This window comes from Armigeres subalbatus, chromosome 1, assembly GCF_024139115.2.
Source record: "Armigeres subalbatus isolate Guangzhou_Male chromosome 1, GZ_Asu_2, whole genome shotgun sequence".
NCBI lineage: Eukaryota > Metazoa > Arthropoda > Insecta > Diptera > Culicidae > Armigeres > Armigeres subalbatus.
The window spans coordinates 256,056,776-256,084,504 of NC_085139.1; the positions used below are offsets into that span (position 1 = coordinate 256,056,776).

The window sequence follows — 27,729 nt, forward strand, 5'->3', positions numbered from 1 at the left end:
GAGGATTTTGGTATTCTCTCAGATCTCACGAGCTGATGGGATCTGACAAAAAAAAATAAAGCGCGCGTTAGTTAGTGGACTTGTTTATCTGGCGGTTAGTATTCTTCGGCTTCCAAAAATGCTTAAATTGATATGATTTTAAATATATTTTCATTATTTTAGTGGATTGTTAAAATGTCCAAAAGAAAATTACCCTTATGGATGCGAGACGCGGAACTTTCACCTGTTCCAGTAGCAGGGAAAAGGATTGCTTTATCGGAGAAGGAAACCAATGTCGATGCGGTAGATGAAAACGAAAGTTCAAAACCCACCACTAAAATAGAAAAAGAGCAGAATCAGGACCAGGAGGATACTCCTCGTCGAAGGCTACGAAGCAATTTCAAAATTCCGGATGAAATTCCCAAACGGGAACCGGTAATCCAATTGAACATTGAGGACGTCCCTTTCATCGAGTACAAAGGGGAAATTCGCTATTACACGGATATGCGGGACATGGCCTTTGCGTGCGACCAGCTGTTCCAGTGGGTTGAAAGCACATCGGCGAACGAACATCCGGTGGTGCCGATTGCGTTCGATCTCGAGTGGCCGTTCAGTTTCCAGACCGGACCAGGAAGAACCGCACTGATGCAGTTGTGCGTTCAAACGGACGTTTGTCATCTGTTTCAGTTGTCTTGTTTGAAGAAACTTCCGGCAGCGATGCTGCAGCTGTTGAATCACCCGCGGGTCCAACTGCACGGGGTCAATGTGAAGAACGATTTCCGAAAGTTGGCGCGAGACTTTCCGGAAGCGAATGCGGATCAAATGATAGAGAAGTGTGTGGATTTGGGTGCGTGGTACAATCGGATTCACGGTTCGACTGGGTTGTGGAGCATGGAGCGGCTGGTGCTGCAAGTTTGTCGCCTGCGAGTGGACAAGAACAAGAAGGTCCGGATGAGCAAGTGGCATGTGCTGCCGCTGAGCGATGACCAAAAGATGTATGCGGCGGTTGATGTTTATGTAAGTATGATTCTTCTGCTAGACTAAGTTTACACTCGCATACCCATTTTTGAGAACAATTTCCAACATTTTTGCAAACTTACCGCGTTTAGGATCAAAAATATCCAACTCCGTGGTACTTATGAGGGTGTCGCTGAGTCGGAGGCCTCTTTTTTTTTCTTCCTAAGCAATGGAGGGGGAATCTGCTCAACAGACATCCTGGGTTGTCCAGGAAGTGCGGGGTTAGGGATCACCTCCAACAGCAAACGAGGGAGGCAGGACTACATCCCCGACCCGCTAAACCGTTTCCATTGCCGCCAAGCCCATAGTCCCTTCGGTACAACCAGAAAGTAATGCTTCAAAGGGGGCCAGTGCGTGTCCTTGCAGCACCGAACATCGTAACTCGCTTTTTTAGAAGAACACCATGGTATCGTGCCAGCGCGTTACCGGCTTTCCAGGTGGCCTTACCACGCCCTATGTCCTCGGAAGGTGGGAAGGGTCGACTTCGCGCCTGCTTCCCTCTGCACGACTGGTATCAAGAATGATGATGCCGCGTGCACCCCAAATTGACCTCTCTGCGATAGGGCCTATTCGCCAGCACACAGAGGGACTTGCCGACGCGGTGCCTACGCCTGCCCCAGCCTTGACGAGGACCCCTTTCCGTCCTCGGGCTCGGAACCCGCCCGGTTGACCGACGCCGCGAAAGCGACGATACCATGTTCTTCGCGCGGCCACTTGTTCGATAAAAGGATCGAGTTCGACCACAGAGCATGACCACCGGTATGACCCATGAAGCCGACTCCGATTTCTTGGACCACCTCTTATTTGCGCCTGAACTAGCCATCCTTGAGTCCACGCGCCACCTTCTGTGTAGCTTCGAGACGATTTGGGCGATAGCCGATAAAACGGCGTTCCAGCCAACTTCATATTTACACATCCTCCGAACTAGGTTGTCCGGGGTAGTGTCCAGACCACATGTGGTCACGCATTGCGCGAAAACGTGAGCATACGGACAACACGTGTTCCGCCGTTTCCTCTAAACCTGCGCACACCAAACACTCGGGCGAGGCCGAGCAAGCCAGCTGCGTTACCTGCACTGTGAATTTGCAGCACGCTTAAACGCCGGGCACTTCGAACCCCCCATGGAACAAATGGAACAAATCAAACAATTGGGAGGGTTCGTGCAGCATTGTGCCTTATGTCCCTCCAATCCGCAGCGTCGGCAGAGATTGCTTCTGTCAGGGCCTTTGCAGTCCCATTGCTTGTGCCCCGGTTCCAGGCACTTGAAGCAAACTTCGGGTTGCTCGTATATGCCCACAGGGCATACCTTGACGCTCCCTAACTTGAATACCTTGGAAGCGTCCGCTGCAGATAGTCGAACCAATGCTACCTGCGTCCCTGCCGGACCTTTCCGTAGCCAAACGGCTGCGGTGGGCGTCTCCACTTCACACTGTCGCCGCAGTGCCGTGACAAGCTCTTCGACTTCGATGATCTCGTCCAGGTCTTTAACCCTTAGATTCACCTCCGTCGTGAGTGCCCTCACCTTGACCGTCTCGCCTAGGACTTCCTCCGCCAACTTCTTGTAGGCGGCGCCCTTTTACGAGACGCCCCGCTTCAGCTCGAGGATCATCTTGCCCATCCGGGTACGTCTTATTCGACGTACGTCGGCGCCGAGTTCACCGAGCTTGACGTCACTCCTCATCGCCTTCAAGACGTCCGAGTACTTAGCCTCATCCGCCGTAATGACTAGGGCATCGCCCCTGGAGCGATTGGCGCCTACCCTAGACTTCTTGCTACCCTCATTCGCCTGGGCCTTCTTTTCGGCCCTTGACGTCTTCGGTTTCCTCTTGTTCTTGGCCAGGGTCCAGGAGGCGTCATCCCCCTCTATTTCCATGGTCTGGGGCGGCTGAGAGCTTTCAGCCTGCTGTAACCCCTTACCATCGTCTTTCCTGGGTGGACGGACCTTTCCAGGTCCTTCCTCCCCCGGTTTTGGAGGTACCTGGCCGGGGTTCAGCTTCCCAGCCCCACTACCCTTGTTCGGGGTAGTAAACCACCGCGTTTTGGAGCGGCCCCCCTGGAGACTGTCTCCCCCGTTTTTGTGTCTGCTCCGTTGGAGCAGTCACCCCCGACGTACCCGCAAATACTTGAGCCTCAGTCTGGGTAGACTTTGGTACCACCGTCTTCGCTGGCACGCCTTCGGTCGATTCGACCTTGCACGAGTTCGCGAATCCTTGGGCCTCAGTCTGGGTAGACCTCGACTACCACTAATTGAAGAATTGACTTGGTTTTCCATTTTGGTCCCACGAGTTGCTCGGGAAAAGAGGTCCACCACACCAGAGCAGAGCCCAGCATGACGCGGTAAGGGACAATTACTGTGGAGGGTGCCCAGGTACCCCACAGGCTCCGTTAAAGGCCTAGCTTATTATTTCTCGCTTGACGCCTTTGGATTAGGGGTTAGGGACGATGGTCCCGGTCTAACTCGCAGTGGTCATGGGGAGGGATCGTCAAGCCCTTGGACAAAGTCCCTGCTGCCCCCGAGTTGGAGGACCCCGAGTCGGATGGACGTAGCAATCCTCATGCTTTTGGGATTTTTGTCCTAGATTGAAAATGCCGCCTCGCAGCTTAGTGTTCATTAAGCACTTCCACAGTAGCTGTTGTTAACTGCGAGGTTTCAAAGCCGAGTTACAATTTTTGCATGCGTATATCGTGAGGCTACCACGTTCGTTGAAAAAAGGACGTCTCTCTCGCTGGATTTCAAATGGGGTGGTGGATTTTGTTTGATTTTTCGTTACCGTGTCTATTGTCGCTCATTTCGGATGCTCGTAGTACTAAAATTTATATAAACAAAACACTCATTTCACTCAATACGAATCACTCACTCTGCGTTGTTATCAGCATCAGTATTTTTCGATTTCATAACAAGGTGCATGTTCCTTTGGTTTCGATTACAGATCGGTCAGGAAATGTACCTCAAGCTGAAGGAAAAAGAGCAAAAGTTGGAACAAGAACAACTGGAGCTGGATCTCGCACTGAATCCGTCAACAGCAGAATAAGCATTTGCGTCACATACCTTGACGATTTAGTTATTAAGTTTTTGTTTCATATCATAGATTTTAGGTGATCAAACAAAATCGAGCAATGTCTCGAGTGGTGCACATTCTACGAGCCGGTAAGCTAAGCTATCAAAAGTCGTTGAACCTGCAAAAGACGATCTCCTCACTTGTTTTCAACGGAGAGAAACCGAATGTACTGATCCTGACTGAGCACGATCCCGTCTATACCGTTGGAATCCGGACCAAATCCTACGGTCCAGAAGAGGAACAACGACTAAAGGCGCTGGGCGCAGATTTTTTCCGAACCAATCGAGGCGGTCTAATCACGTTCCACGGTCCGGGCCAACTGGTCGTCTATCCGGTGTTGAATCTGAAAAACTTCCAACCCAGCGTCCGGTGGTACGTTTGCCACATCGAAAAGACGGTGATCGAATTGTGTCGACGGTATGGGCTGCAGGCAGGAGCGACGGAGGACACCGGAGTTTGGATAGGAGATAACAAAATTTGCGCCATCGGAATTCATGCGAGTAGGTATGTCACGACCCATGGGTTGGCGTTGAATTGTAACAACGATTTGAGCTGGTTCAAGCATATAGTTCCTTGTGGGATTGAAGGAAAAGGGGTTACATCCTTGAGTGTGGAGCTTAGTCGGGAAATGAAAGTCAGAGCGGTTATGGAGAAGTTTTTGGAAAGTTTTCGAGATGTACTAGAGTGCGATCTGGTAGAGTTAGATTCTGATAGACAACGCGAGATTATGGAGCAGATAGAATAGAATTGTAAGGCTTCCCCAAACACTGCAGGACACTAACGTAGAATAAGTTGACGCGTACTCCTAATTTAAGAATGTTTTCAAGGGTATTTAAGGGAATGTCATTGTTTCGAAAAGAAAAATGCTCGACTCTTTTGATACGTCACAGCCGAAAAAGCCAATCGTTATATTGTATATTGCGAATAAAGCTTTAGATACGTTTCTAAGTTTAATTACCTACCCAAGTATATGTAGTAGAGAAATTTCTTCTTCTAAAATCAAGTCTTAAATTCAACAGCGCCACACTTCCTCAACTGAGTGGAAGAAGTGTTCGTCGCAAAACAGTCGAACAATTTTACAAACATTTTCTCCAATATTGGCGATCATTGCCGTGTTTTCAATCAGATTGATCGCCGCTCGCGTTTTGATATGCGTATCGCCGTAACGCTTATTGGCCAACGTTTGCTTAAGATCTCCCATGGCTTGGCCATACTCCTTGCACCGATTGGTGCTGTCGATTGAAGGCGGTCCGGATTCTGACGCTTCCAGCGCTTTGTCAGAATCATCCCCGAACAGAAGGAACACGATGCACGACAAACACTTGGCAATCACTTTTCGGCGAATGCTGATGCCGTCTTTACGGATACCAATGGCACCGAGGAGTCCCTCGCCCCAACCCTCGGCTTCCTTGGAACAAGTCTGCAGATAGCGAGCCAATGTTAGCAGAAGATTTTGGCCGTTGGATGACGTTTTCATAATCTCCACTCCGACCACCACCATCATGCTCCAGAGGAGAATCAGCTTTGATTCGTTTTGATCGCTTAAAAAGGAGATAAAATTATTATTTGCTAACACCAAGGGGATCATTTCGTTGTATTTACTTCACTTTCACGTCCTCCAGCATCCGAAACAATTTCTGCAGAGCAATAGTCTTCTCACCGCTGCTACCAGCTTCCTGCAGCCTCTGTACCATCAACAGATGCAGCACAAGCAGATGCCTATTTTTTGTCAACATCTTTTCGTCAAATCCCTTCACAGTTCGCAGTCCAACCTTGTGCAAGGCCTTCGTCCACGTGGCATCCATAACCGGTTCACCTCCGTTGGTGACTTGACCGAGCCATGATTTGCCAAAATAGTGCAACAGTATCTCCTCCAGCAACAGGTACATATTGCAGGAGAAACTTTTACACATTCCGGCGGCATCCAGCACCGAAGGAATGATGTAGCTATCGCTGGTTCGACAATTCTCCGTCCACAGCACAATGGCTTCGATGAACAGTCTGGAAGGGAACAAAGGGATTAGATACTTTCTACAAACAACAAGGAAAACTTGAAGCCGCAAGCCGTCATGATAAAGAACTTTTTCGGGAGGTTATGCCTTATCATACATTTCTTTTTGAAAGCCCAAAACGCGGGGCACTCGTTCTGAGGATGTATTTCAACCTGTTTTACATGGCTGTGTGAAGAAGACATTTTCTTGAGGACAGACGATGCCAACTAAAGTCAATATCCTTAACTAGTTCTCCGTTCTGGAAAGATTTCATCCATACTGTCAAAATCTCACTAACAGAAAAATTAACCTGGACTGCAATTTCCGAATTCGTGATTTCCCAAGTGAAAAGAGATTGTTGCTTCGATAATCCACTGTTCCACCAATAATTTTGATCAACATTCTTCTTCTTCTTTGTATTACACCCTCCACTGGCAGGGTTTGAATTCGAAGGAGAAAGAGAAAATCTCTCTTCTATCATGTCTGTATACACTCTCGATAGGTAGCATACCATGAGAGACGTATTTCGGTAGCTGTTACGATAATGAATTGATTTGGGGGGCTAGAAGCCATGATAAATTTCTTCTACTAAGACCCAATTGCGGGGGGCACCGGTTCTAAAGCCTCTCGTTTATCGTTGTTCGTTATCTATTGAGAGCGATTTCTGCAAACCCTGCCCACTGGGACATTGCCGCCTCGCTGCTTAGTGTTCATTCAGCACTTCCACAGTTGTTATTAACCGCAGGGTTTCTAAGCCAAGTTACCATTTCTGCATTCGGATATCATGAGGCTAACACGATAATACTTATGCCCAGGGAAGTCGAGAAAATTTCCAAACCGAAAATTGCCTTGACCAGCACCGGGAATCGAACCCAGCCACCCTCAACATGGTCTTGCTTTATAGCCGCGCATCTTACCACTAGGCTAAGGAGGGCCCCTTTACTACTGTACTACCCCACTGCATACGCGCAGCATCTCGAGACAACGTTGCCGGAAGAGGGTGAGCTCGATGGGGTGAAGACTAATGGAATACAGTTAAAGCAGCCATTAATGACGCAGCGGAGAATAATGTCGGCTATGTGGGACGAAGTCGACGGAACGATTGGTTTGACGAAGAGTGCAGACAGATTCTAGAGAAGAAGGACGCAGCGCGGGCGGTCGCCCTGCAGCAAGGTATCCCGCATAACGTGGAACGTTATAGACGGAAGCTTTTTCAGGAGAAGAAACGCCGCCTGGAAGAAGCGGAGTGCGAGGAGCTGGAACAGCTTTGCCGTTCTCAAGAACACGCAAGTTCTATCAGAAGCTGAACGCATCCCGCACAGGCTTCGTGCCGCGAGCCGAAATGTGCAGGGATAAGAATGGGAGCATCTTGACGGACGAACGTGTGGTGACCGAAAGGTGGAAGCAGCACTACGAGGAACATTTTAATGCCGCTGAGAGTACATGAAGTGAAAGTCAAGGCAGCGGAGGAAATGACTGCGTCAGTCTGCCAACCAGCCCCTACCTTGAGGGAATTTAAGGATGCGATCCAACAGTTAAATACCAATAAAGCAGCTGGTAAGGATGGTATCGGAGCTGAGCTCATCAAGATGGGCCCGGAAAAGCTGGCCACTTGCCTGCACAAACTGATAGTCAGAATCTGGGAAACCGAACAGCTACCGGAGGAGTGGAAGGAAGGGGTTATATGCCCCATCTACAAGAAAGGTGACAAGCTGGAGTGTGAGAACTTTCGAGCGATCACCATCCTTAATGCCGCCTACAAAGTGATATCCCAGATCATTTTCCGTCGTCTGTCACAATTAGTGAATGAGTTCGTGGGAAGTTCGCTGGGCTCGCTCAGCTCTACAGCAAACCCAGTATTCAGAAGGTAGCTAAAGCCGGAAGGGTACGATGGGCAGGGCATGTTGCAAGAATGCCGGAGAGCAACCCTTCAAAGATGATGTTCGCTTCCGATCCGGCAGGTACGAGACGGCGTGGAACGTAGCGAGCGAGGTGGGCAGACCAGTGGGGGGGGCGTATTCGAGTATGGAGAGATACGACCTCGAACCGTGTATTGTGGCGTCAAATGGTTGATTCAGTGTTATCTGTTTAGATGTAGACTAAATAAATTAAAAAATGAAACGAAAAATGAAAATTATTGGTTTTAAAGGCGGCTTATTGGGCCTGCGCAAACCTCCTCCTGTTTAAAGTTGTACCTAACACCAGGACCTAGGCTTGTATGCTTTGAGCGGCACATGGTCGCTCTGGCGGAGCCTGCTTGTGGATACATACAGCTTTTTATAGAAGTTCAACAGAGTCCACTGTGGAGCCCCACCACACCTTATGCCAAACGGCCTCTATACTACCGCCGTATAAGGGCCGTTTGGCAGATTAAGAGGAGGTAACCTGTAACATATCCTATGTTTCAACCCAAAACATTTCCCTTTTGGTGATAGCTTCCCTAGAAAATCAAGAACAAAAATACTGTACTTAAAATATATCTATTTTGCAAGAACTCTATTTGAATTATATAAATTTAACTTGTACCGTATCGCCTTAAACCGCCAATTGAAATATTTCAAGTTAATAGATAGAAAGATCAGGTACCGATAGGGCACATCAAAAACTATACGGCGATATACGACTACTGGCCCTGCTCGAGAATTCCCATGCCGACGAAACACACCAACTGAAGCATGTGAGTGTTTGTAGAAACCAAAATCTCCACACCATCATGTGTAGAATGATATGGGTGAAATGATAATCTGAGTATCGAATGACGATCACGCGATATTCTACCCAACAGCTATATAAGGACCGGCTTCCAACTTGTCGGTCTTTTTTGTTTAAGAAAATTCCTGGGAAGCGAGAAAACGGTGCGATAGTCAGAAGTGTAGTTCAGCAAGTTGAGGATCGAACGCTAATAAATCTGGAAGTAGTGATTCGTGACGGACAGTGAGTTTATCCTAAGTGATTTTATCACCCTTCCAATAAATTCCCAAACAGACAATTTAGTGGCCACTGGGTGGCAAACTGGACCTCCTTACTGCCAACGTTGAGGCCAGTTAGTGTTTAGAGGTCATCCTCCGGTGCAAAAGTTAAGACGATACGAAGAACTGTCCGTGTAGTTAAGCCACCGGTTAAGCCACCGGGAAGACAGATTGTGAGCTAGATAATTCCTTTAAATTAAAAACTGCAGCGATGTGATTCCGCTCCAAGATGCGCTGAACAGGTCGTCCGTCAACATACGACTGCGGCCAAACGTTATATACGGAATGCACCAAACGGAATTCGAGCCCGGATACGGGTGAAGCGCTCCAGCCAAGAAAGCTCCAGCATCATCTAGAAGCGAGGGAACCACGTGGCAACAGCAGCAGAGGCAGATTATTGAAGGTAACTCGAGCAGATACCCAATTAGGCTTTCCAAATTATAAGACAGTGAAAGGAAAATGAATACAGATTTAATTGATGTGGCGATTATAATTAGCTTTTCCTATTGATTTCTTGCATTCACTGAAAGAAACAGTTACAGGTTGAGACATTTTAAGTGAAAAGGTGAGTTTTTCCCAGCACGTTGTGCCGACCCTGAGACATTGAAGAGGTGAGCTGGCTCGGGACGTACGGACGTCCATGCCACAGACGCATGGGCGTCATTGGTAGTTACAAACCCTAGGCAAGGAAATATCCTTCGCAATACGACCTCCTTTGAATGCTTCATTCGTCCATCCAAGCAAAGAAATTTCAAACATCGCAGATCTCTAAATACTTTGTTGATTTGCTTGTAGATCAAAATCAGCAGTGATTCCAATTGTTCTGGCCTGTTAAATTTGAATATGAATCTGAAACATTGATTTCCCCAGCAGCTGTTCTAATTTCATTTTTTTATAACAGTTGAATTTCAAAAGCTTAGAGTTGTTGTGAGTAGCAGAGTAATGAAAAGACTACTGCTTCTGGTGACGGTATAATTCAAACTGGTTTTATTTATTCTAATCAAAGCTCATGGCTACTACGATCTAATTATTGACTACAGCTACTACGATTGGTTTGCTTGTTCTTGACACCCCTCCTCAAACTGATCGTGGGAAAACTCCAATGCTCGAACAGTGCTTTCGGAACGGCATCACGGGAAATCCTATCGTCAACAAATCTGCTTGCTGCTCACTCGTTGAAATGTAGCGAACTTAAAGCTTCTTCATGGCTACACACTCACGCACAAAATGCAGCTTGACGTCGGTGTGCTTCAGTCGCTTCGAAGATCCATCCGACTCCATAATCGCGATGGTTGATTGGTTGTCCTCGTACAATAGTTGCGATCGCCCTTCTTGCACTCCTAACTCACCTAAGACCTTTTGGATCCAAATGGCCTCAAACGCTGCATCTGCTAGAGCGGAACACTCCGCTTCGGTCGACGACAAGGATACGGTGCTTTGCTTCCTAGTGCTCCAAATAACTGTGGCTCCGTACAGCTTGAACAGGATCCCGGAAACCGAACGCCTGTCGTTGACGTCAGTCGCCCAGTCTGCATCCGCAAAACCAAACACCTGATGGTCCGATACTGCTAACCGTTCGTACACCAGTCCGTGATCGGTTGTCCCCTGCAGATATCGCAAAGTCCTTTTTGTGTGCACCCAGTGGTCCTCGTTTGGATTGCTCTGGAACTGGCTGAAGTAATTCACCGATGCGCTGAGATCCGGTCTGGACGTGACCATCAAATAGGTGAGACATCCTATCAGCTCTCGGTACGGCTTGTCCAGCTTCTCATTCGTCTCGCTCTTCCGTAGTTGTAGGCCCGCTTCCATGGGCGTTGACATGGGCTTGCACTGCTCCATACCGAAACGCCGCAGAATCGACCTAGTGTATTGTTTCTGGCTCCAACGTCATTCGTCCCAGCAGGACGTCTCGGTTGATTTTCAAGCCCAGGAACATCTTCGCTTCACCCATATCTTGCATCGAGAACTCCGTCTTCAGCAGCTTCTTGATTGCACCAATCACGCCAAAGCAGCGAGACCCTTGTCTTGTCTATATCGTCCACGTATAGCAGCAGAAACACCTTTTCGCCACCACGCTCACGGACGTACAGGCAACTGTCGCTCTCGCATCGTCGAAAACCAATTCTGGACACAAACTCGTGAAATTGGTCATTCCACGCCTTCGATGCTTGCTTCAAACCGTAGATGGATTTGTTCAGCTTGCTGACTCGATGGTCCAGCTTCACCACGTTCCGAAGGCAATCCGCTGTCTGCACCATATGCTCGGTTGCGCCCGAATCGAGAATCCATCGAAACAGGCTCAAACTTTTACCTTCACGCTTCACATCCCCATCCGACTCTGTCACGAATGCCACTTCGGAACCAGCAACGTTGGCCCTTTCCTTTTTCTTCGGTTTACCAGACGATTTTCGTTGGTCCGTGTCCTTTTTCATGGGGCAGTTTGACTTCTTGTGGCCCACTTTTCCGCAGGAAAAACACTTGATGTTGGACCGCTTGCCGAAGAACGCCGAATCACCACCCAACGTGCTCTCCATGTCGCAATTGCTCCGCCGCTTCACGTTCTCGCTCAGCAGCCTGGCCTTCACGAAGTCGAGTATGCACTGTTCTGCCGGTAGGGTTTCAAGAACCGTCACCAGCTGTTGAAACGATTTCGGCGTGGTTTGCAGCAAATTGAACACCACCAGCCGCTCGTGCATCACGATGTCCGCTGAGGCAAGCTCCCGGATGATCCGCTCAAACCGCAGCAGATGCTCTTTCATCGGTTCCGCTTCGCTGTACTTCATCACGGCCAGTTACTTCAGTAGGTAAAACTGACCGGAAATTCCCTTCATCGCGAACACATTCTGCAACGTTGCCCAGATCGCCTTCGGAGTGGACTTACCCTTGATGTACTCCAGCTGCGAATCAGCGATCTTCTCCACCAGCAACGACTTGCAACGTGCTTCCAGAAGTTTCGCTCCGCCAGTTTTGTCTCCTTCTGCGCCTTCTCTGCAACCGTATCCGTAGCAGCCACTTGGAACTCCGGAATTTCTTCCGCTTCCTTCCGGATGCAATCGATCAGCTGCCGCTCCTCCAACAACGTCTCCATCCGAAAACTCCAGTCGAAAAGATAAGGCTTCAGCTCCGCTTGCATTTTCCTCCGGTGTGAAATTTTTTTTAAACTAACAAACTCCGTTTCCAGAGTAATGAGTCCGAGCAGAGTAATGAAAAGACTACTGCTTCTGGTGACGGTATAATGCAAACTGGTTTTATTTATTCTAATCAAAGCTCATGGCTACTACGATCTAATTATTGACTACAGCTACTACGATTGGTTTGCTTGTTCTTGACAAGAGTAAAATCAGCAGTGATTCAAATCGTTCGGGACTGTCAGTTTGAATATGAATCTGGAACATTCATTTTCCCAGCAGCTGTTCTAGATTCATTTTTTATACCAGTCAAATGTCGAAAAAATAAAACTGGTATAACGCTCCGTTCTATTTTCTGCAGATTTGAACCACGATTGAATCACGAGATTCAAATATTTTTCAATTGTTTTGGTGTATGAATGCGTCATTTTATCTACGGATCAGGGGGGTTTTTGTCGACCAAATTTTATGAAATTTGGCCACAATATTCTTTGATATGCAAAGAATGTGTAGGCCAAATTTGGGCATAATCATTCATTAAAAACCCCCCTAGTTGCTAAAATAGCAAAAATAATAACACATAAACTAGCAAATAACTCATTTTGCTATTATAATAACAAACCAATAGCAAAGTTATTCGAAGAAAAGAAAATTTCAATTAGTCACTGCTTCGCCAACTACTTGCTGCATAAAACATTATGCGCTGGATGTTTGACGGCACAGTGCACGGTGGGCCACGCCGGGAAATTAGGAGGAAAAGTGTACGCCTCATGATTACTATAAATATTTTACAATGATATGGAAATGCTAATATCATCTTTCAAACTTAGACGTACGTGTTCATGATAGAATTAGAGGCGAAAGTATAGAATTGATAGTACCGTTAGGATACAGCAGGCATGAAAAATATTTTTATAGAAGTCGATTTGAAAGCGAGCGGAGGGTAATATTTGTGATGGCACATATCGTACGACCACAGACAAACAGACATAACACTCGTCAAATTTCCATCGTACACTGATTTACTGGTCAATTCAAATAATCATTAGTTGGTCAATCGATCACTCTTGGCGCGAGTATTGTTTTTGCTCGAGTTTGACGTTTGCTCACTACAGCCATCTGGTTCGTGATTTGCCCAACTGAAGTCAACAGATGTCGTTAGTGTTTGAACGACGATGAATTTCATGAGTAAATGTTCAATGTGTTATGTCTGAATTAATGATTTCGTGTGTGTTACTTCTACGGGTAGTTAAACGATTTACAATGATATGGAAATGCTAATATCATCTTCCAAACTTAGACGTACATGTTCATGATAGAATTAAAGGCGAAAGTATAGAATTGATAGTTCCGTCATAAGGCATAAAGGCAGGCATAAAGAATGTTTTTATAGAAGTCGATTTGAAAGCGAGCGGAGGGCATTGTTTGTGATGGCACATATCACACGACCTTCCTTCTGCCAAGCTCCCGTATGAAGGGGGAAGGAAGAATATCAGTGTGGAAGCTGATATATCTCCACTGGCAAAAGGAAGGTGGTTTGACTTGCTCATATGCCATCGCGTGCGGAAGGATTTGCTATCGACGAGTACTGTCTCCAAATTTCTAATATGACATCAGCATTTAGTCGAATAGGATTTTTATTGCACAGTTCTGTTTTCTCATTGCGTCCGTCTCGTCGCAACCAACTTGGCTGCCTCGGAGAGAACAAAGCAGAGAAAGGCACTGCTGCTGTACCGTCGACCAATAACAGCTGAATTGATGGATGCCCCCACCTAGGGTAGTACACTAAATTAATGATTTCGTGTGCGTTACTTCTACGTGAAATTAAACGATTTATAATGATATGGAAATGCTAGAGAGACCTTCCTTTTGCCAAACTCCCGTATGAAGGGGGAGGGAAGAATATCAGTGTGGAAGCTGATATATCTTTACTGGCAAAAGGAAGGTGGTTTGATTTGCTCATATGCCATCGCGTGCGGAAGGATTTTCTATCGACGAGTACTGTCTCTAAATTTCTAAATCAGCATCTAGTCGAATAAGATTTTTATTGCACAGATCTGTTTTCTCCATGCGTCCGTCTCGTCGCAACCAACATAACTGCCTCGGAGAGAACAAAGCAGAGAAAGGCACTGCTGCTGTACTGCCCATGATCGCATATTTGTAACATTTGCATTTTTGTCGATTTTGAGATAAGCTCATGAATCATCTCCAAATTGCTAGTTCTTCCAGCTAACCAGGTGAAATGAGAAAGTTTGTTCCAAAAAACTACCAAGTTGTTTTGTAACATTGCGCAAAGTGACCGCATAACCGTAACACTAGAAATCTTTATTGCGGGTACGCCATGCGCTGTGTACAAAAAATTTAGAAAATAGATGGCATTCAAATACCAAGTAATGGAAATGTTTCTACCGAAGATTCCAACTAGATAAAGTTTTTGTTCAATTTTTGGGAATTTTCAGAAAATCATTGAGATTTGCATACTTATGCATATTACAAACTTCATCGTTCCATTTCTCCCATGCCTACTTTTGTCGATTGTTACAAATATGCGATCATAGGCAGTGTACCGTCGACCAATAACAGCTGAATTGATAGATGCCGCCAACCTTCTAACATTCTTCATGCCTGCCGTATCCTAACGGAACTATCAATTCTATACTTTCGCCTCTAATTCTATCGTGAGCATGTAAGTCTAAGTTTGGAAGATGATATTAGCATTTCCATATCACTGTAAATCGTTTAACTTCACGTAGAAGTAATACACTCAAATCATTAATTAATAAATATTATGTTTTAACGAATTTGGCGGAATTTTCGGTTTAACAACACTTCTAGAACTGATCATTTCGATTTATTCGTACAAAAACCCATTTTACAAAATGACGAAGAAATCTCAAATTCCCTTTAAATCCCTAGTTCCAAAATATGCAGAGCAATCCTTAGCTCTTCTTCTATCTAACCCAGGAAGAAATGGATCCCCTTTTTCTCTCACTTAAAAATACAGGCATTTGAAAAAGAAGGATTTTTTCCACAAAAGCAGTGATATTTCTGCAATCCTTAAATGTATTCACTCGGTTATGTAGGTAACCAAAACGTGCTTTTTTGCTCTAAAACTTTGTAGAAGGTAACGTCTTCAATAAAAATTACAACTAAAAAATTACAATCAAAATATTGATTTTTTTAGGGTTACCCTAACATTGTTATTTGAAATTGTCATAATAAATGATACAAACGTCGTACAACAATGGTTTTACAGCAAAGTGCCTCAAAATTAATAAAGGAACAACTTTCTAGAACATCTTACAATGCTAAAATCACAAATAGAGAAGTAAAAAAATATTTCAAAATGTAGTGGGACCACCCTATTGCAACAAATTTTGAAATAAAGCTTAAATAACGAGCTTTGACTTTGCTTTGACTTATAAAGACACTTTGTTCCTAAAATATCATCTTCAAGTTGAAAATAATTTTTCCTCCTAATTTCCCGGCGTGGCCCATCGTGCAGTGGGAACTATGCTGTCCAAGTCAATTAATTTAACGACTATTTAGTAGTACTATTAGATAATTAAGGAATCTCAGCCTAATCATTAATCAACGTCGATCGTTTCATCTTCATGTATTGTGCGATTTACCTCTCTGAGACACAGGGTTGGGAAAAATCAAATTTTCAAAAATTCGAGGATGATTAAAACTCACTCGCGATTTTACTTTCAAATTATCAAGTGACAACAACTCACCAGCGATTAAGAATCGTTTGACAATCGTATCTTGATTTAAAGCATTTACCGTTACATTTTGAACTATTTTTCCTTACTACCATGAAACCATAACGTCATATAAAACATATTGCGGGACTGCTGACAATTAGCTGATATTTGTAAAGATTAATGTTTGAATGACAGCTCTGTGTTTATTATCGTTTGAGTACAAAATCTGAGAAGTTGTCGCCGGCGACAACTCGCCTACTGTTTTCACGTGAGAAGTTTTCACATGAAAATTGCAATCATTATCGTCTGACAATGATTCAGCACAACACTGCTGAGACATAAAACACGAGTTCATTTAAAGTTAATAGTCTATATTCCGGATATTGAACCACTCGGAGTGGTTATCAATTACTATGTCTGACAGAGCGTTAATGAATAAAGCTTCCAATGAATGATTAAATTTGTTATGATTAAATCATTCAACTCTATGATTAAAGATTATGATTAATGATTTAATCATTTTCACAATGATTAATGAATATGATTAACGATTAAATAATTTTTTGATAATGAATTATGATTACAATAAATGATTAAACGATTGGAGTATGATTAACGATTACAGATCGTGATTAAATATTGACACAATATGTGTATGATTAATGATTAAAGATGATTAATGTTTATGAATAATCAAATTGAATGGTTTGCATATTGATCAATTATCAAGTATTTTTACCAAATTGGGTTATTGAAAGGTACGAAAATTAAATGATTATGATTAAAGATTAATGAATAAAAGCGATGTATGCAATGATTAAATTTGATGATTAATGATTAAACTCAAAACAATTCTGAATATGATTAGTGATTAATGATTAAATGTAAAATTCTATGATTAACGATTAGTGATTAATGATTGAATCATATTTTTATATGGTTTTGATTAATGAATAATGATTAAATAGCCCATTATTCATTAATCATGATTAAATCTATGATTAATCACTAATGCTCTGGCTGAAACTCGATTTATGCATATGCAAACATGTGACCAGTGTTGTGCTGAATCATTGTCAGACGATAATGATTGCAATTTTCATGTGACAACTTTTCACGTGAAAACAGTAGGCGAGTTGTCGCTGGCGACAACTTCTCAAATTATGTACTCAAACGATAATAAATACAGAATTTTCATTCAAACATTAATCTTTACTATGATCAGCTAATTGACAACAGTCCCGTTATATATTCTACAGACAAACAGACATAACACTCGTCAAATTTCCATCGTTCACTGATTTACTGGTCAATTCAAACAATCATTAGTTGGCCAATCGATCACTCGTGGCGCTCGCATAGGATTCGCTCTAGTTTGAAGTTTGCTCACTACCGCCATCTGGTTCGTGATTTGCCCAACTAACTGAAATCAACAGATGTCGTTAGTGTTTGAACGACGATGAATTTGATGAGTGAATGGTCAATGTGTTATGTCTGTTTGTCTGTGGAAAAAGTGTTCAAAATGTAACGGTAAGCGCTTAAAATCAAGATACGATTTTCAAACGATTCTTAATCACTGGCGAGTTTTTATCACTTGATAATTTAAAAGTAAGATCGCGGGTGAGTTTGATCATCTTCGATTTTTTGAAAATTTGATTTTTCCCAACCCTGCATGTGACAGATTTTAGTTCGAAAATGTATTGGAGGGTAACCACTTCTTTCGGTGGAGTTTGATCCCACGACCCCAGTACGCTAGAAGGGTCCTGAGTAGCACAACTCACACTGATTTGGTTGCAGCAACTCAAATGTGACCAAATTTGATTACATATGAGTTACTGTAACTTCTCAACAACATCTGTACTACTTGGGGTGTTTTCCCTACTGAGCTACAAAGGAGCTGCTTCGTATTCCGCAGCTTGACGGGTACACCACTCCGTGTGGCTCAATACCCGGACTATAGACAATTAACTTTGAATAAACTGAACTCGAGTGGCGATCTCTCTTCGCTTATCTGGTCGGGTTAGGATCTGACGACCAACTGGCACGACCTTACACAACCCTGCTTCATCGAGTGCATTTGCTGATGAAGCAAGTCTGTAGGAGCCAGACAATACTAAATACTTATTCTACTTGGTTGGCATTGTACAAACAATACACGAGAGAGATATAGTTCTGAAAATAGATTGCGAGAGTTCGGCTATGTACCTGGTGCTTAGATTTTTTTTCATCAGTACCCGCTACGCTGTCGGGGACGACGAGAGGTCCTTCATATCTTAGTAGGAAAAGCACCTGTCTAGCATACTGGGGTTGTGCGATCAAATCCCACCGAAGGAAGTGTTTACCCTCCAATACATTTTTCGAACTAAATCTGTCACATGTTGTGTATATGCATAAATCGAGTTTCAGGCATAGTAATAAAACACTAACCAAGAGAATAAATTCAATCCATGTATGTACTTACTTTGATGTGTGCTCGCTCTGCGACTGCAACGAAACTACCACCTCTCCAACCAAATTTCTCGCCTCGAACTCCCTGTCCTTGACGGACTTCAGTTGCAGTAGAACCGTTTCCACCACGTTGAACAGCCCCAGAACCGCATTGTGAAATGCTTGCACTCCCTGTTTCGTTCCCAGCAGTTTCTGGTACTTGGCCCCGCAAGAGTTCAACAACCGCACCGTGGTCCGCACGTAGAGTATCCGCTTGGCTTGAACTTGCGACTGCAGGGACGTCGATTCGAGCGGATTCCCAGCGTTGAATTTCATCGAAGATGCCACTTGTAGTAGATCCAGAACGGCACTGTCCACAACCTCACCCTCGGACGGCATCTTGAGGACGACGGACGGTTCGGCTGACAGCACGAACCAATCCAACACAGCCTCAACGCCTTGGTACTCGAGCATGTGCCACGGGTAGTTGCACGCGTCTTGCAGTAGCGTGACGATTTTGAGTCCCTCGCGTGCGTTCGGTTCGTAGGATATCTTGATGAAGATCATCAGTAGCGAGGACAGCATTTGATAGCGCAGTTGATAGTCCCAGGATTGGATGTTCTGCTGTAGCCACGGAGTCCACGCAATGCGGATGAAAATATGTCCGACGAACATGTGCGCTTCCGGAATGAACTGCTGAAGGATTCTGCTGAAGCCGGTGATGTGGACAGGTGCCGGTCGGAAACGATCCCACGCCAGGTTCATCAGATTCGTGTGAATGGGAACAGCTACGAAGCGCGGCAATGCCGGATGAGCAAAATTCAACTCGTACCAGTAGAACAGATGCCCAAGGAGCGCACTACTAGACGGAAATGTATCCAACAGATACTGAAGACAGTGTTCGAACACTTTGACCATGCGGAATGCGGAATCGGCGTGCAGTTCGCTCCACGGCGGAAGAATCGTGCTGTCACTGGCGATCTGCTGGATCCAGTTGGCCACCTGCTTCTGGCCTTTCATGTTCTGCGGGAAGTACGGGGTTAGCCATGGGGAGAACATGTTGCACAACGATGGCCACAGCCAGTTGATTACTAAAATATGCAAAATTCAGAATACTAATATCTATTTTTTAAACAGGTAGATTTGTGGCACACTCACGTTCATCTGCAAGAACTCCGGGATAAGTGTGAACTGCTGCAACGACAGCTCCATGCCCCACCGATCCCAACAATAGCGACAGCACTTCGCAGTAGTCGCTATGCATCGGGTACAGCCCATGCAGACCGTGGTTCAGCCGTTCCTGCTGGAAGTGTTGGGTTAGCAGAACCGTGGTATCGATGAGATCTTTGTACGAAAGGATATTTTGTTTGGTGGCAAAACTCCGAAACTCTTCTTTGATCGCCACCAGTCCGAGACCGAACGTTAAGGGCTGACAACTGACGCGGCGTCGCATAGAGTTGAGCAGATCGAGCAGAACCTGAGGCATAATCTTTTTCCGCGAACAAGCGGTCAAACTCATTTGCAGAATATCTCCGTAGTGCTCCGGGAAGTCGTACTCGAACAAGTGTAGCAGGTGTCGCTGCAGAAGCTGTTGAAATCCGGTTAAAGTTGTTAGAACAAGATTTGAATGAATTCTACTCACGTCCTGGATCAACACGGCGTTTTTCTGATTCCATCCCTCCAGTCCTCCAAGAATCAGCTCCACCAGCCGCTTGACGTCCACCAGTTTGGGTCTGTAGCGATTCATCCAGCTGACGATGTCAAACTTGGACAGCATGACGAACAGCACCTGGGTGTCGTGCCGTTTGATGTGCGAGTCGATTACAAACTCATACATCCGCAAGAAATATTGGGGCGGACAGCTGGCCGGAACCAGTAGCTCCGACAGCAGATTGATCATATCCGGACGTTTCAGGGCAATGTTTAGCAGCTTGATGCCTTCGTCGTTTTGGTTCTCCTGCATGAAAAACTGCAAGTGCCAAACAAAATATCGAATTAGCAGTCGTAGGACTTTAATATTATTGACATAAGACTTGAATTATGAGACAGCAAAACGAATATGTAATATAACAATAAAAATAAATAAGAAATGGCCGTACCCAACCCGAACTCGAAACCCGACCATTTCTAAACGAAGAAAGAAGAAAGGAGGAACAAGAAAGAAAAATAGGTAGATGGAAGAACGAAGAAGAAAAAAAAAGGGAAAAAGGAAGAAAGAGAAAGGTGAAACAAAGAAGAAATGAAAAAAGTAAGGAGGAATATGAATCAAGATCGAAGAAGGAAGAATGGAGAAAAAAGGAAGATGGAAAAAGAAGAACGGAAGAAGCAAGAAAGAAAAAAAGGAAGAATGAAGAACAAAGAAGGGTGAAAGAAGATAAAAAAGGAAGAAGGAAGAAGGGTGAAGGAAGAAAAATAAGAAATATGTAAAAAAGAAGAAAAAAATGAAAAATAAAAAAGAAAAAAGCAAGAAAAGAAAGGAAAAATGACAAACGAAGAAGGAAGAAAGAAGTTGTTCTTCCTCCTTCCTTCTTCTTTTTTTCCATTTTCCTACTTTTTTTATTCAGTCTTCCACTGAAAAAAAAGTAGGAAAATGGAAAAAAGAAGAAGGAAGGAGGAAGAACAACGGAGAAGATAAAAGAAAGAAGGAAAAGGAAGATGAAAGAATGAAGAAGGAAAAAGGAAGAAGAAAGGAGAGAGATGAAAGAAAAATGAAGGACGTCAAAAATAAGGAAGAACGAAAAATAAAGAAAAAAGAAGGAAGAAAAAAAGGAATATGGAGGAGGAAAGAAGGAGGAAGAAAGAAAGGAAGAAGAACGAAGAAATTTTACAGAAATAGGAAAACTAAGATGAAATACAAACGACAAAAGAAGAAAAAAGGAAGAGGAGAGAGATGGAAGAATTGAAAAAGGAGGGAGAAATAAGGAAGAATGAAAATTAGGAAGAAAGAAATAAGAAGGAAGAAAAGACTTCTTACTTCTCATTCAGCCTAATGACCTTTTGTCCTAATGATCATTCTAATGGCCTAACACCATCTAATTTTATTACCAAACAATTATACGAATTCAAACTTACCCCAAGCTGACTGATCCCCAGCGAGCAGACCTCCTTGGTGAGCGGGCACAGTTGGTTGTAGTCGTTCATGCTGGCGACGAATTCGTAGAACAACGTTGATCCCACTTTGTTCAACTTGACGCAGACATTCGCCTCTCCACCCAGTTTGCACTCCCGGTACGCGTCCACTATTTGCCGAAGGAAGGCATCGATTCGTACGGATGCCATAATGACCCGATCCGAAAGTCTGCTCTCCCGTTGCAACAGAGAGTCGTGTGCCGAACGGTTCTCGGAGAGCACGCCACTTAGGTTTTTGTCTAGTTTGGAGACCTTGTACCGTACGAGGACCTTTCGGGGTTCGGTGCAACTGATGGAACAGCTGACGTCTTTGTAGAGGGATTTGTCCTCTGTGATGTAGAGTTTTGGCACTTGCTCAAGGTAGTAAGAGTCCAACAGTAGATGTTCGTTGTACATGACGTGGAATTCTTTGCGAGCATACGAATCCAGCAAGGAGAAGTCCGATTTGAGGGTGGAAATTAGGGAGTTTGACGACTGGGATACGAATTTGACTGGAGGAACGAGGGGTGTAGGCTTGAACAGGCGTGGAGCAGGTGCTGGTGCATCGTACGCCTCAAGTCGTTTGAAGATTGATTGCTTAACATCGTGCAAATCCGTTACGCTAACACTGGAAGCGAGTGATCTTGCCGGAGAGTTGGGTACGATGGTGACGACTTCTGGTTTGTATCGGTAGCAGAGTTTTTGCCAAGCATCTGCGAGATCACGATGGTCGGAACGGATGCCCCGGTGGTCTATAAAGTCCGTCCAATGGTCACGATTTCCACGAAAGATCGAAGCCAATCTATGGCAGTCGAACTGCGGCGGAAGCCCCATGACCTGTACTCGGATCTTGTTCAACTGGGTGTCTTCTAACCAGAGTTGGAAGGTTTTGAATAAACGGGTGCAGTGGTTATAGAAGGAACGCTGTCTTTCATCACTTTCGCCAACGGAAGCCGAATTGTAGTAGCATTCGGCATCGTAAAGCTGCTTTTTAATGCGCTTCATCAGGCCGACGTTGTACTCGTAGAAGCGATCTGCTACGCCGTAGCAGTTGACGAATCGTTCTTCATCCGGAGAGAGCGGAATCCGTGATAGATAGAGGGTGAAGAAGAGTTGACACACGATCGGGTACATGAAGTTATTGATGGTGCAGTTCGCCACGAGGTTTGCCAATTTGAAGATGGTAAGCGACGAGGGCGGAAAGGAAGGATACCCGAGAATAGAGGTTGCCTTTTTAACAGCTGTATCCAGGGAGAGTGTCGGTGAACTGGGAAGACCTATTCCTCGAATCACTTCGTGCCAGATACGGGACTGTATTTCCGTGAGCTCGTACTCCAATTCCAGAGTGAAAATCGACAGAAAAACAGTGGCCGGGGATGGAGTATTAAACAGGTCGTTTGGACTAGAGGCCAGCAAGTTGAGCAATCCTGTGGGTTTGGACGCTTTGATGTCCTCAAAACGCTAGAAGAAATGCGTGCATTGAAATCATGAACAATGATCGTTACATAACCAGACTTACCGAGTAATAAGGCCGAAAGAATTCCTTCATCGAATGCCAAGCATCCGGAAATTGGTAAGCGACCCCCAGCATGGCATCCAGCAATCCGAGAACCGCTGGATCCTTGGTCCAATTCGGCAACTCCGTAAGGCACTGCAGCCAAATGTTAATCAACAACGTAGGCGATCCCAGTCCGTAGCGAACGTAGTTGATGATTTGCGAGAGGATCATACATTTGAGCATCTCTGTAACTGGATTGCTGGTCTCCGGTCGAAATTGGTCTTTAGTGAAGCGCGCGTAATATTTGTCCGCTGCCATCAAACTAATGATAATGGATTTGAAGGATTCGCAACGACTCAAACTATCAGGACACTCGAGGAACAGAGGCGTGATGAGTTGCAGACATCGAACGACCACCATGTACCGGTGATCGTTCAACAATAAGCGGATTTGTTCTAACCCTTTGTGGCAGATTTGCGGCACTGAATGGCCCCATGTGCTGATGAGAATTGCCAAATAGATCGCAAGAGGACGATTCTCGGTCACCCCTTGGTAGATCTGTTGAGCGCGTTCCAGTTCAAGTACGTGGCGCAAAATCAGTGCCGGGTTCTTCATCATCCCGTTGATGATCTCGACACTCTGGTCCATGCAGTGGAGCCGCAGTAGACTGATCATGTTCCAACACCAGGCCAGGAATTGATCCTGCGCGGCTTTGTTCTTTATCAGGCTGCTTACCGAGGCGACCAGACCCTGTGGGTTTCCGAGAAGTTCTGGAACGTGTTTGCTGTAGACTTCCGTAATGAGGCATGCTATTCGAACGTGTATGTCGTGGGGTAGGAACAGCTCGTTGTTTCTGAAATTGTCGATAAGTTAAGGAGTAGAATGTGAATCTAATAGCAGGGTACTCACTGGTCGAAATTGTAGTTCAAATGGATCAGGATCACTCGTGCAGTTGAACTTTGAATGGCGTCGAAACCATAGTTTAGTAACCAGTTTGCAAGCAGCTCAAAGTCGTCCCACTGCGGCCGCCAGCGATTCAACGGCAGTGCTTTGAACACGTACATTGCCGATTGGTCTGCTTGTGTTACATCCTGTTTCAACGACTGCAGCAAACTGGACACCAACGCAGGATGCTTGGACACGATATTGTACAATAAATCCTTGACCGCTTTGTAGCAGAAGTCTTTGGTATATTCGTTTAGATAACCGATCTAATTTGATAAACAAGTTTTAGTTGAACAAAACGTCATGAAATTCACGTTGAGATACTCACATCAAACAGGTTCAACGCGATCGTCTGTATAAACTCGATGTCGCAAATCTCCCTAGCGAGCGCCATGTTGGAAAACACCTGCAGCAAATAGTACAGATCCTCCGAAGGCATCCCTACTAAACCATTTCGGAATTTCTCCTTCTGATGCTCACCAACGCAAAGTTCGCGAAAGTCCTTATCGACTGCCGTGATCAACTCCTCGTTGAACTCGTCCAAGTACAGGCAGTAATATAATTTCCACAGCGCATCCACACTTAGCTGATCGAAGGGAAACCCCGTCAGGTACTGCCATGTACCGATCTTCCGCGATCGAAAGATGTACTGCGCTGCACGTACCACAAACATATCCAACTCCAAACAAATTCGTGCGCTTTCGTAACTATCCACCACTACGTTGATATCCCTCGTCCGTTCCAGCAATATCCGATACAAATCACTCACGTAGAACACGGTGTGCTTTATCAGTCGCGCCAACCTCTTGGCAAACTGACGATATCGATCTGAATCGTATGTCACCAACCCATTCCCCAGCAACTCCACGAAGACGTTTCCGAACGCGATCGACTTCAACAGATGCGTACCTCGTATCAGCTCTTCGTCCAACCGCAGACTGCCATCCAACCTACAATCCACCGTCGCCAAGGCGCGAAAAACTTTCCCAAACGGCACTTGATCGATCAACGCCACCAGATCCGCCTCCTTGAGCTCGGATATGGAGTCCGAGCCGGAACAGTCTTCCCCGTCGCTATCCACGATCGCCCACATTTCCTCCTGAACGACGTCAATCGAACGGTTCATGTCCAGTTTCAGCTTTTCCAGAAACTCGTTTCGCTTCCTTATCGGCAGCAGCAACCGGGCCATTACCACCAGAATGTGTTGAAATTCCAAGCTGCCCCATTGTAGGTCTCCCTCGGTGGGCAGCTGTACCAGCGCGGTGGCCCAGTTTGCGATCCCGCTCGGACTTCGCAGAACGTGAAACAGTACAAACAGATGATCCTGCCCGGTTGCGATGCGTAGTTGGGTGGCAACCAACTTCACCGTCCAGCTACGAACGTCCGACAGGAAGCGCTTGTCGGTGATGCCTTTGCGGAGGAATGCGAACAGAATGGAGATGCATAGGCGGAGCTCTCCAATGGCGGCGGCCAGTTGGGTCGGATCAAACGTAGGCATCAAAATTACGGGCGCATCGGGCGGAAGATTGCTAAACATTGGGTGCAGGTTTAGGGTTTCGTAGATTTTCTGTTCGATTTTTATTCGAGTTGCATCCACATCGTACGTGGATTGGTTGCATTGGAAGCACGACTGCTTCATCAGATCCTTTAGATTGGAGCTGAACTCTTTCAGAGTGGATTGCTGGAGGACGGCAACACTATGGAATGGGTAAAATATTATTTTCAGCACACGAACAAGAAATCCTAACTTTCAAAACTAATTTGTTCTGAGTAAGATTAAATTACGAACCAAAAAGGTTTTATGAAGCATAATCGACTAAATAGTACAAACTGTGACTCACCTTCCCTGACAGCTCGCCCGCAGTAAATTCCCATCACCGCAGGTATTCGTCCCGGTGAAAGTTTGGTCCCGCGTTATCCACAGCTCGGTGGCCAGTACTTTGCACTTCCGACGCAAGGCGTCAAATTCCAACATGTTTAGGCTCAAATCGGCCCTAGCCTTGGCGTAACGCCTTAGCAGCTGGTACAGCGGGTGGTTCGTGCACTGGTCACTCTGGTCCAGCTCGCGTGCCAGAAACTCCGCTTCGAATGACTCCGCCAGCGCCATTTCACCGTCCACACGATAGAATTGTGCCAACTGCTCCCGACTCAGCGGTAGCATCGATTTCGCGGGACTGTGAACCACATCGAGGGTGGCCGTTTCTTTGATCCTCATTTCCTGAAGATTCGGATACAGCGCTGCGACCGCTACGGGCTGTTTAATATAATTGGTTTCTGGAGCGAGTTCAACGGCGGATGCCCCCGCTTCAAATAATGGAGCCGACGGAGCAATCGCTTCTACAGATGCAAGTCCATCTTCGCTACTCGTCAAATTGCGTTCTTCAGCTTCGGCTGCGTCGTCGTAAACTTCTTCCACATGCACAGCGACAGCCACTGGAGCTTCTTCCGAGGTGGACGTACTAGGAAAATCGATATCGACCGCGGGTTCACCGAGGTCTGCATCTTCCTCATCGTCGAGGGCATCGACTGGAACGTCTGGCAGAACTAATGGTTTTAGTTTGCTCTTAATTCGATGCTAGCGCGATAAGTCAAGAAAACAGGTAATATTTATTATTTTGAAAGAAGTAGGATATAATTAAATAACATATTTACAAAATGCAACGGAAAAACGATTGAATGGATTAATAATTCTGGGAAGCGTTGGAGAATCATCAAACGACATTCATGTCGAGATTGCAAGGAAGCCTTTGTAATGCGCACTAATTCTACGTAACATGTTGTGATTGTAAATACGCTAATGGCCACTTTACCTTTGTTTTGGACTTCTCTAGCGTTGCCATTTCGCTGTCGTCTAGGTTTCCTTGAAGGATTTTTAATTTTGTCGCTGGGTAAAATTCCGATATCACTTGACCGTCCCGTTAGAAGAGGCTTCGTTAATCTTCCATTTTTCTCAGCTCAGTATGCGTGCAGCAATATAAAACTGTGTCCGCTTATCTTTTATATTTATTTGTGATGATTCACCAATCTGCACTGGGCAAACACTGTGAACGCAAGAAGGATCAAATTACGCCATAACTGCTACAATGTTTCAATCCAAATAAAAAAAACGAAATAACCAAAATCACCACTTCGAATGCTGAATATGAATGAAAGGAAATCTTTTCTTGATCGTCAGTCACTTGAAAACTCAATTAAAACATACAATGTTCTCTGAATGAGCAGCAAAAACACATTGATGCCTGCGAATGAATCCGTTCGTTTGTAGACAAAACAATCAAGTTCTTTGTTTTGATTCTGCGCCGCCGTTTCAAGTTATGCTTTTCATTATGTCTTAACGATTGCACGGAATTAGCAAACACATAATTTGTAACCTACACTTAACAGTTATTAACACATATGACTACCTTTATATGATTACAGCTGTAGAATTGGTGGAATCTACAGGAAATCGCACGATATTGAATAATTCAAATCAGTATAGTAAAATAATGTTTTGTCGAACTAATAATTTTATGAATTAGACCATTTGAAATGTCCAGCCCGATTTGTAAAGTTTGCTTCTATCTGTCAAAAACAGCTGATTTTGAGTGACGCATGTACTAAAATTTGACAAAAAGGAGTTCCCATTTGATTTTGGTATCTCAGATTTGGGGTATCTGAGAGCTTGCATGTGAGTACCTATACACTGAACAAAATTAATGGATTCGGATAAGATGGGATGTTTTGGCTCGCATTTGGGTCCTAAAATGAAGAATCGATATTCGCTTTTCTTTCGGGTAACGATGAAATTCAAGATGAAATTAATCATCCTGAACGCGTCAGTTTTTCTTTCGACTCAAAAAACGAAAGGAACAGATGAAAAATGCACACACACACGCTGGGCTGCGAAATGGTGAGTTGA

The 27,729-nt window shown here is 44.9% G+C and overlaps 3 protein-coding genes across 4 annotated transcripts; 2 read left to right on the forward strand and 1 right to left on the reverse strand.

Annotated features, from left to right (window-relative positions):
- Nucleotides 1-2: 2 nt before the first annotated feature.
- On the forward strand, nucleotides 3-4,164 carry LOC134206873 (3'-5' exonuclease). Its single transcript, XM_062682614.1, has 3 exons — nucleotides 3-94; nucleotides 163-996; nucleotides 3,927-4,164. The coding sequence occupies exons 2-3, from the start codon at nucleotides 175-177 to the stop codon at nucleotides 4,026-4,028; spliced, it is 924 nt and encodes a 307-aa protein (XP_062538598.1). The 5' UTR covers nucleotides 3-94; nucleotides 163-174; the 3' UTR covers nucleotides 4,029-4,164.
- LOC134206875 (putative lipoyltransferase 2, mitochondrial) lies at nucleotides 4,114-5,016 on the forward strand. Its single transcript, XM_062682618.1, has one exon. It carries the CDS (start codon nucleotides 4,114-4,116, stop codon nucleotides 4,798-4,800), a length of 687 nt encoding a protein of 228 aa, XP_062538602.1. The 3' UTR covers nucleotides 4,801-5,016.
- LOC134206870 (ectopic P granules protein 5 homolog) lies at nucleotides 4,930-27,107 on the reverse strand. 2 transcript variants are annotated; one of them, XM_062682609.1, is made up of 11 exons: nucleotides 26,639-27,105; nucleotides 25,670-26,403; nucleotides 24,157-25,525; nucleotides 23,793-24,094; nucleotides 22,905-23,736; nucleotides 21,350-22,846; nucleotides 19,920-20,246; nucleotides 19,436-19,865; nucleotides 18,312-19,368; nucleotides 5,658-6,056; nucleotides 4,930-5,596 (listed from the first exon to the last, which is right to left on the reverse strand). In XM_062682609.1, the coding sequence occupies exons 1-11, from the start codon at nucleotides 26,666-26,668 to the stop codon at nucleotides 5,068-5,070; spliced, it is 7,506 nt and encodes a 2,501-aa protein (XP_062538593.1). In that variant the 5' UTR covers nucleotides 26,669-27,105; the 3' UTR covers nucleotides 4,930-5,067. The 2 variants fall into 2 exon arrangements, with proteins under 2 accessions (XP_062538593.1, XP_062538592.1); XM_062682608.1 differs by having other exon boundaries at nucleotides 19,436-20,246; nucleotides 26,639-27,107.
- Between the last annotated feature and the right edge of the window lie 622 nt (nucleotides 27,108-27,729).

Bases quoted from the DNA above. Each gene is read 5' to 3' on its own strand.
- LOC134206875 (XM_062682618.1), top strand. From the start codon at position 4,114: ATGTCTCGAGTGGTGCACATTCTACGAGCCGGTAAGCTAAGCTATCAA.
- LOC134206870 (XM_062682608.1), bottom strand. From the start codon at position 26,668: ATGGCAACGCTAGAGAAGTCCAAAACAAAG. The intron at 24,095-24,156 runs GTGAGTATCTCA...TTATCAAATTAG, and splicing joins TCGCGTTGAACCTGTTTGAT to ATCGGTTATCTAAACGAATA. The intron at 6,057-18,311 runs GTAAGTACATAC...GTTCCCTTCCAG, and splicing joins CAGAGCGAGCACACATCAAA to ACTGTTCATCGAAGCCATTG.
- LOC134206873 (XM_062682614.1), top strand. From the start codon at position 175: ATGTCCAAAAGAAAATTACCCTTATGGATGCGAGACGCGGAACTTTCA. The intron at 997-3,926 runs GTAAGTATGATT...TTTCGATTACAG, and splicing joins ATGCGGCGGTTGATGTTTAT to ATCGGTCAGGAAATGTACCT.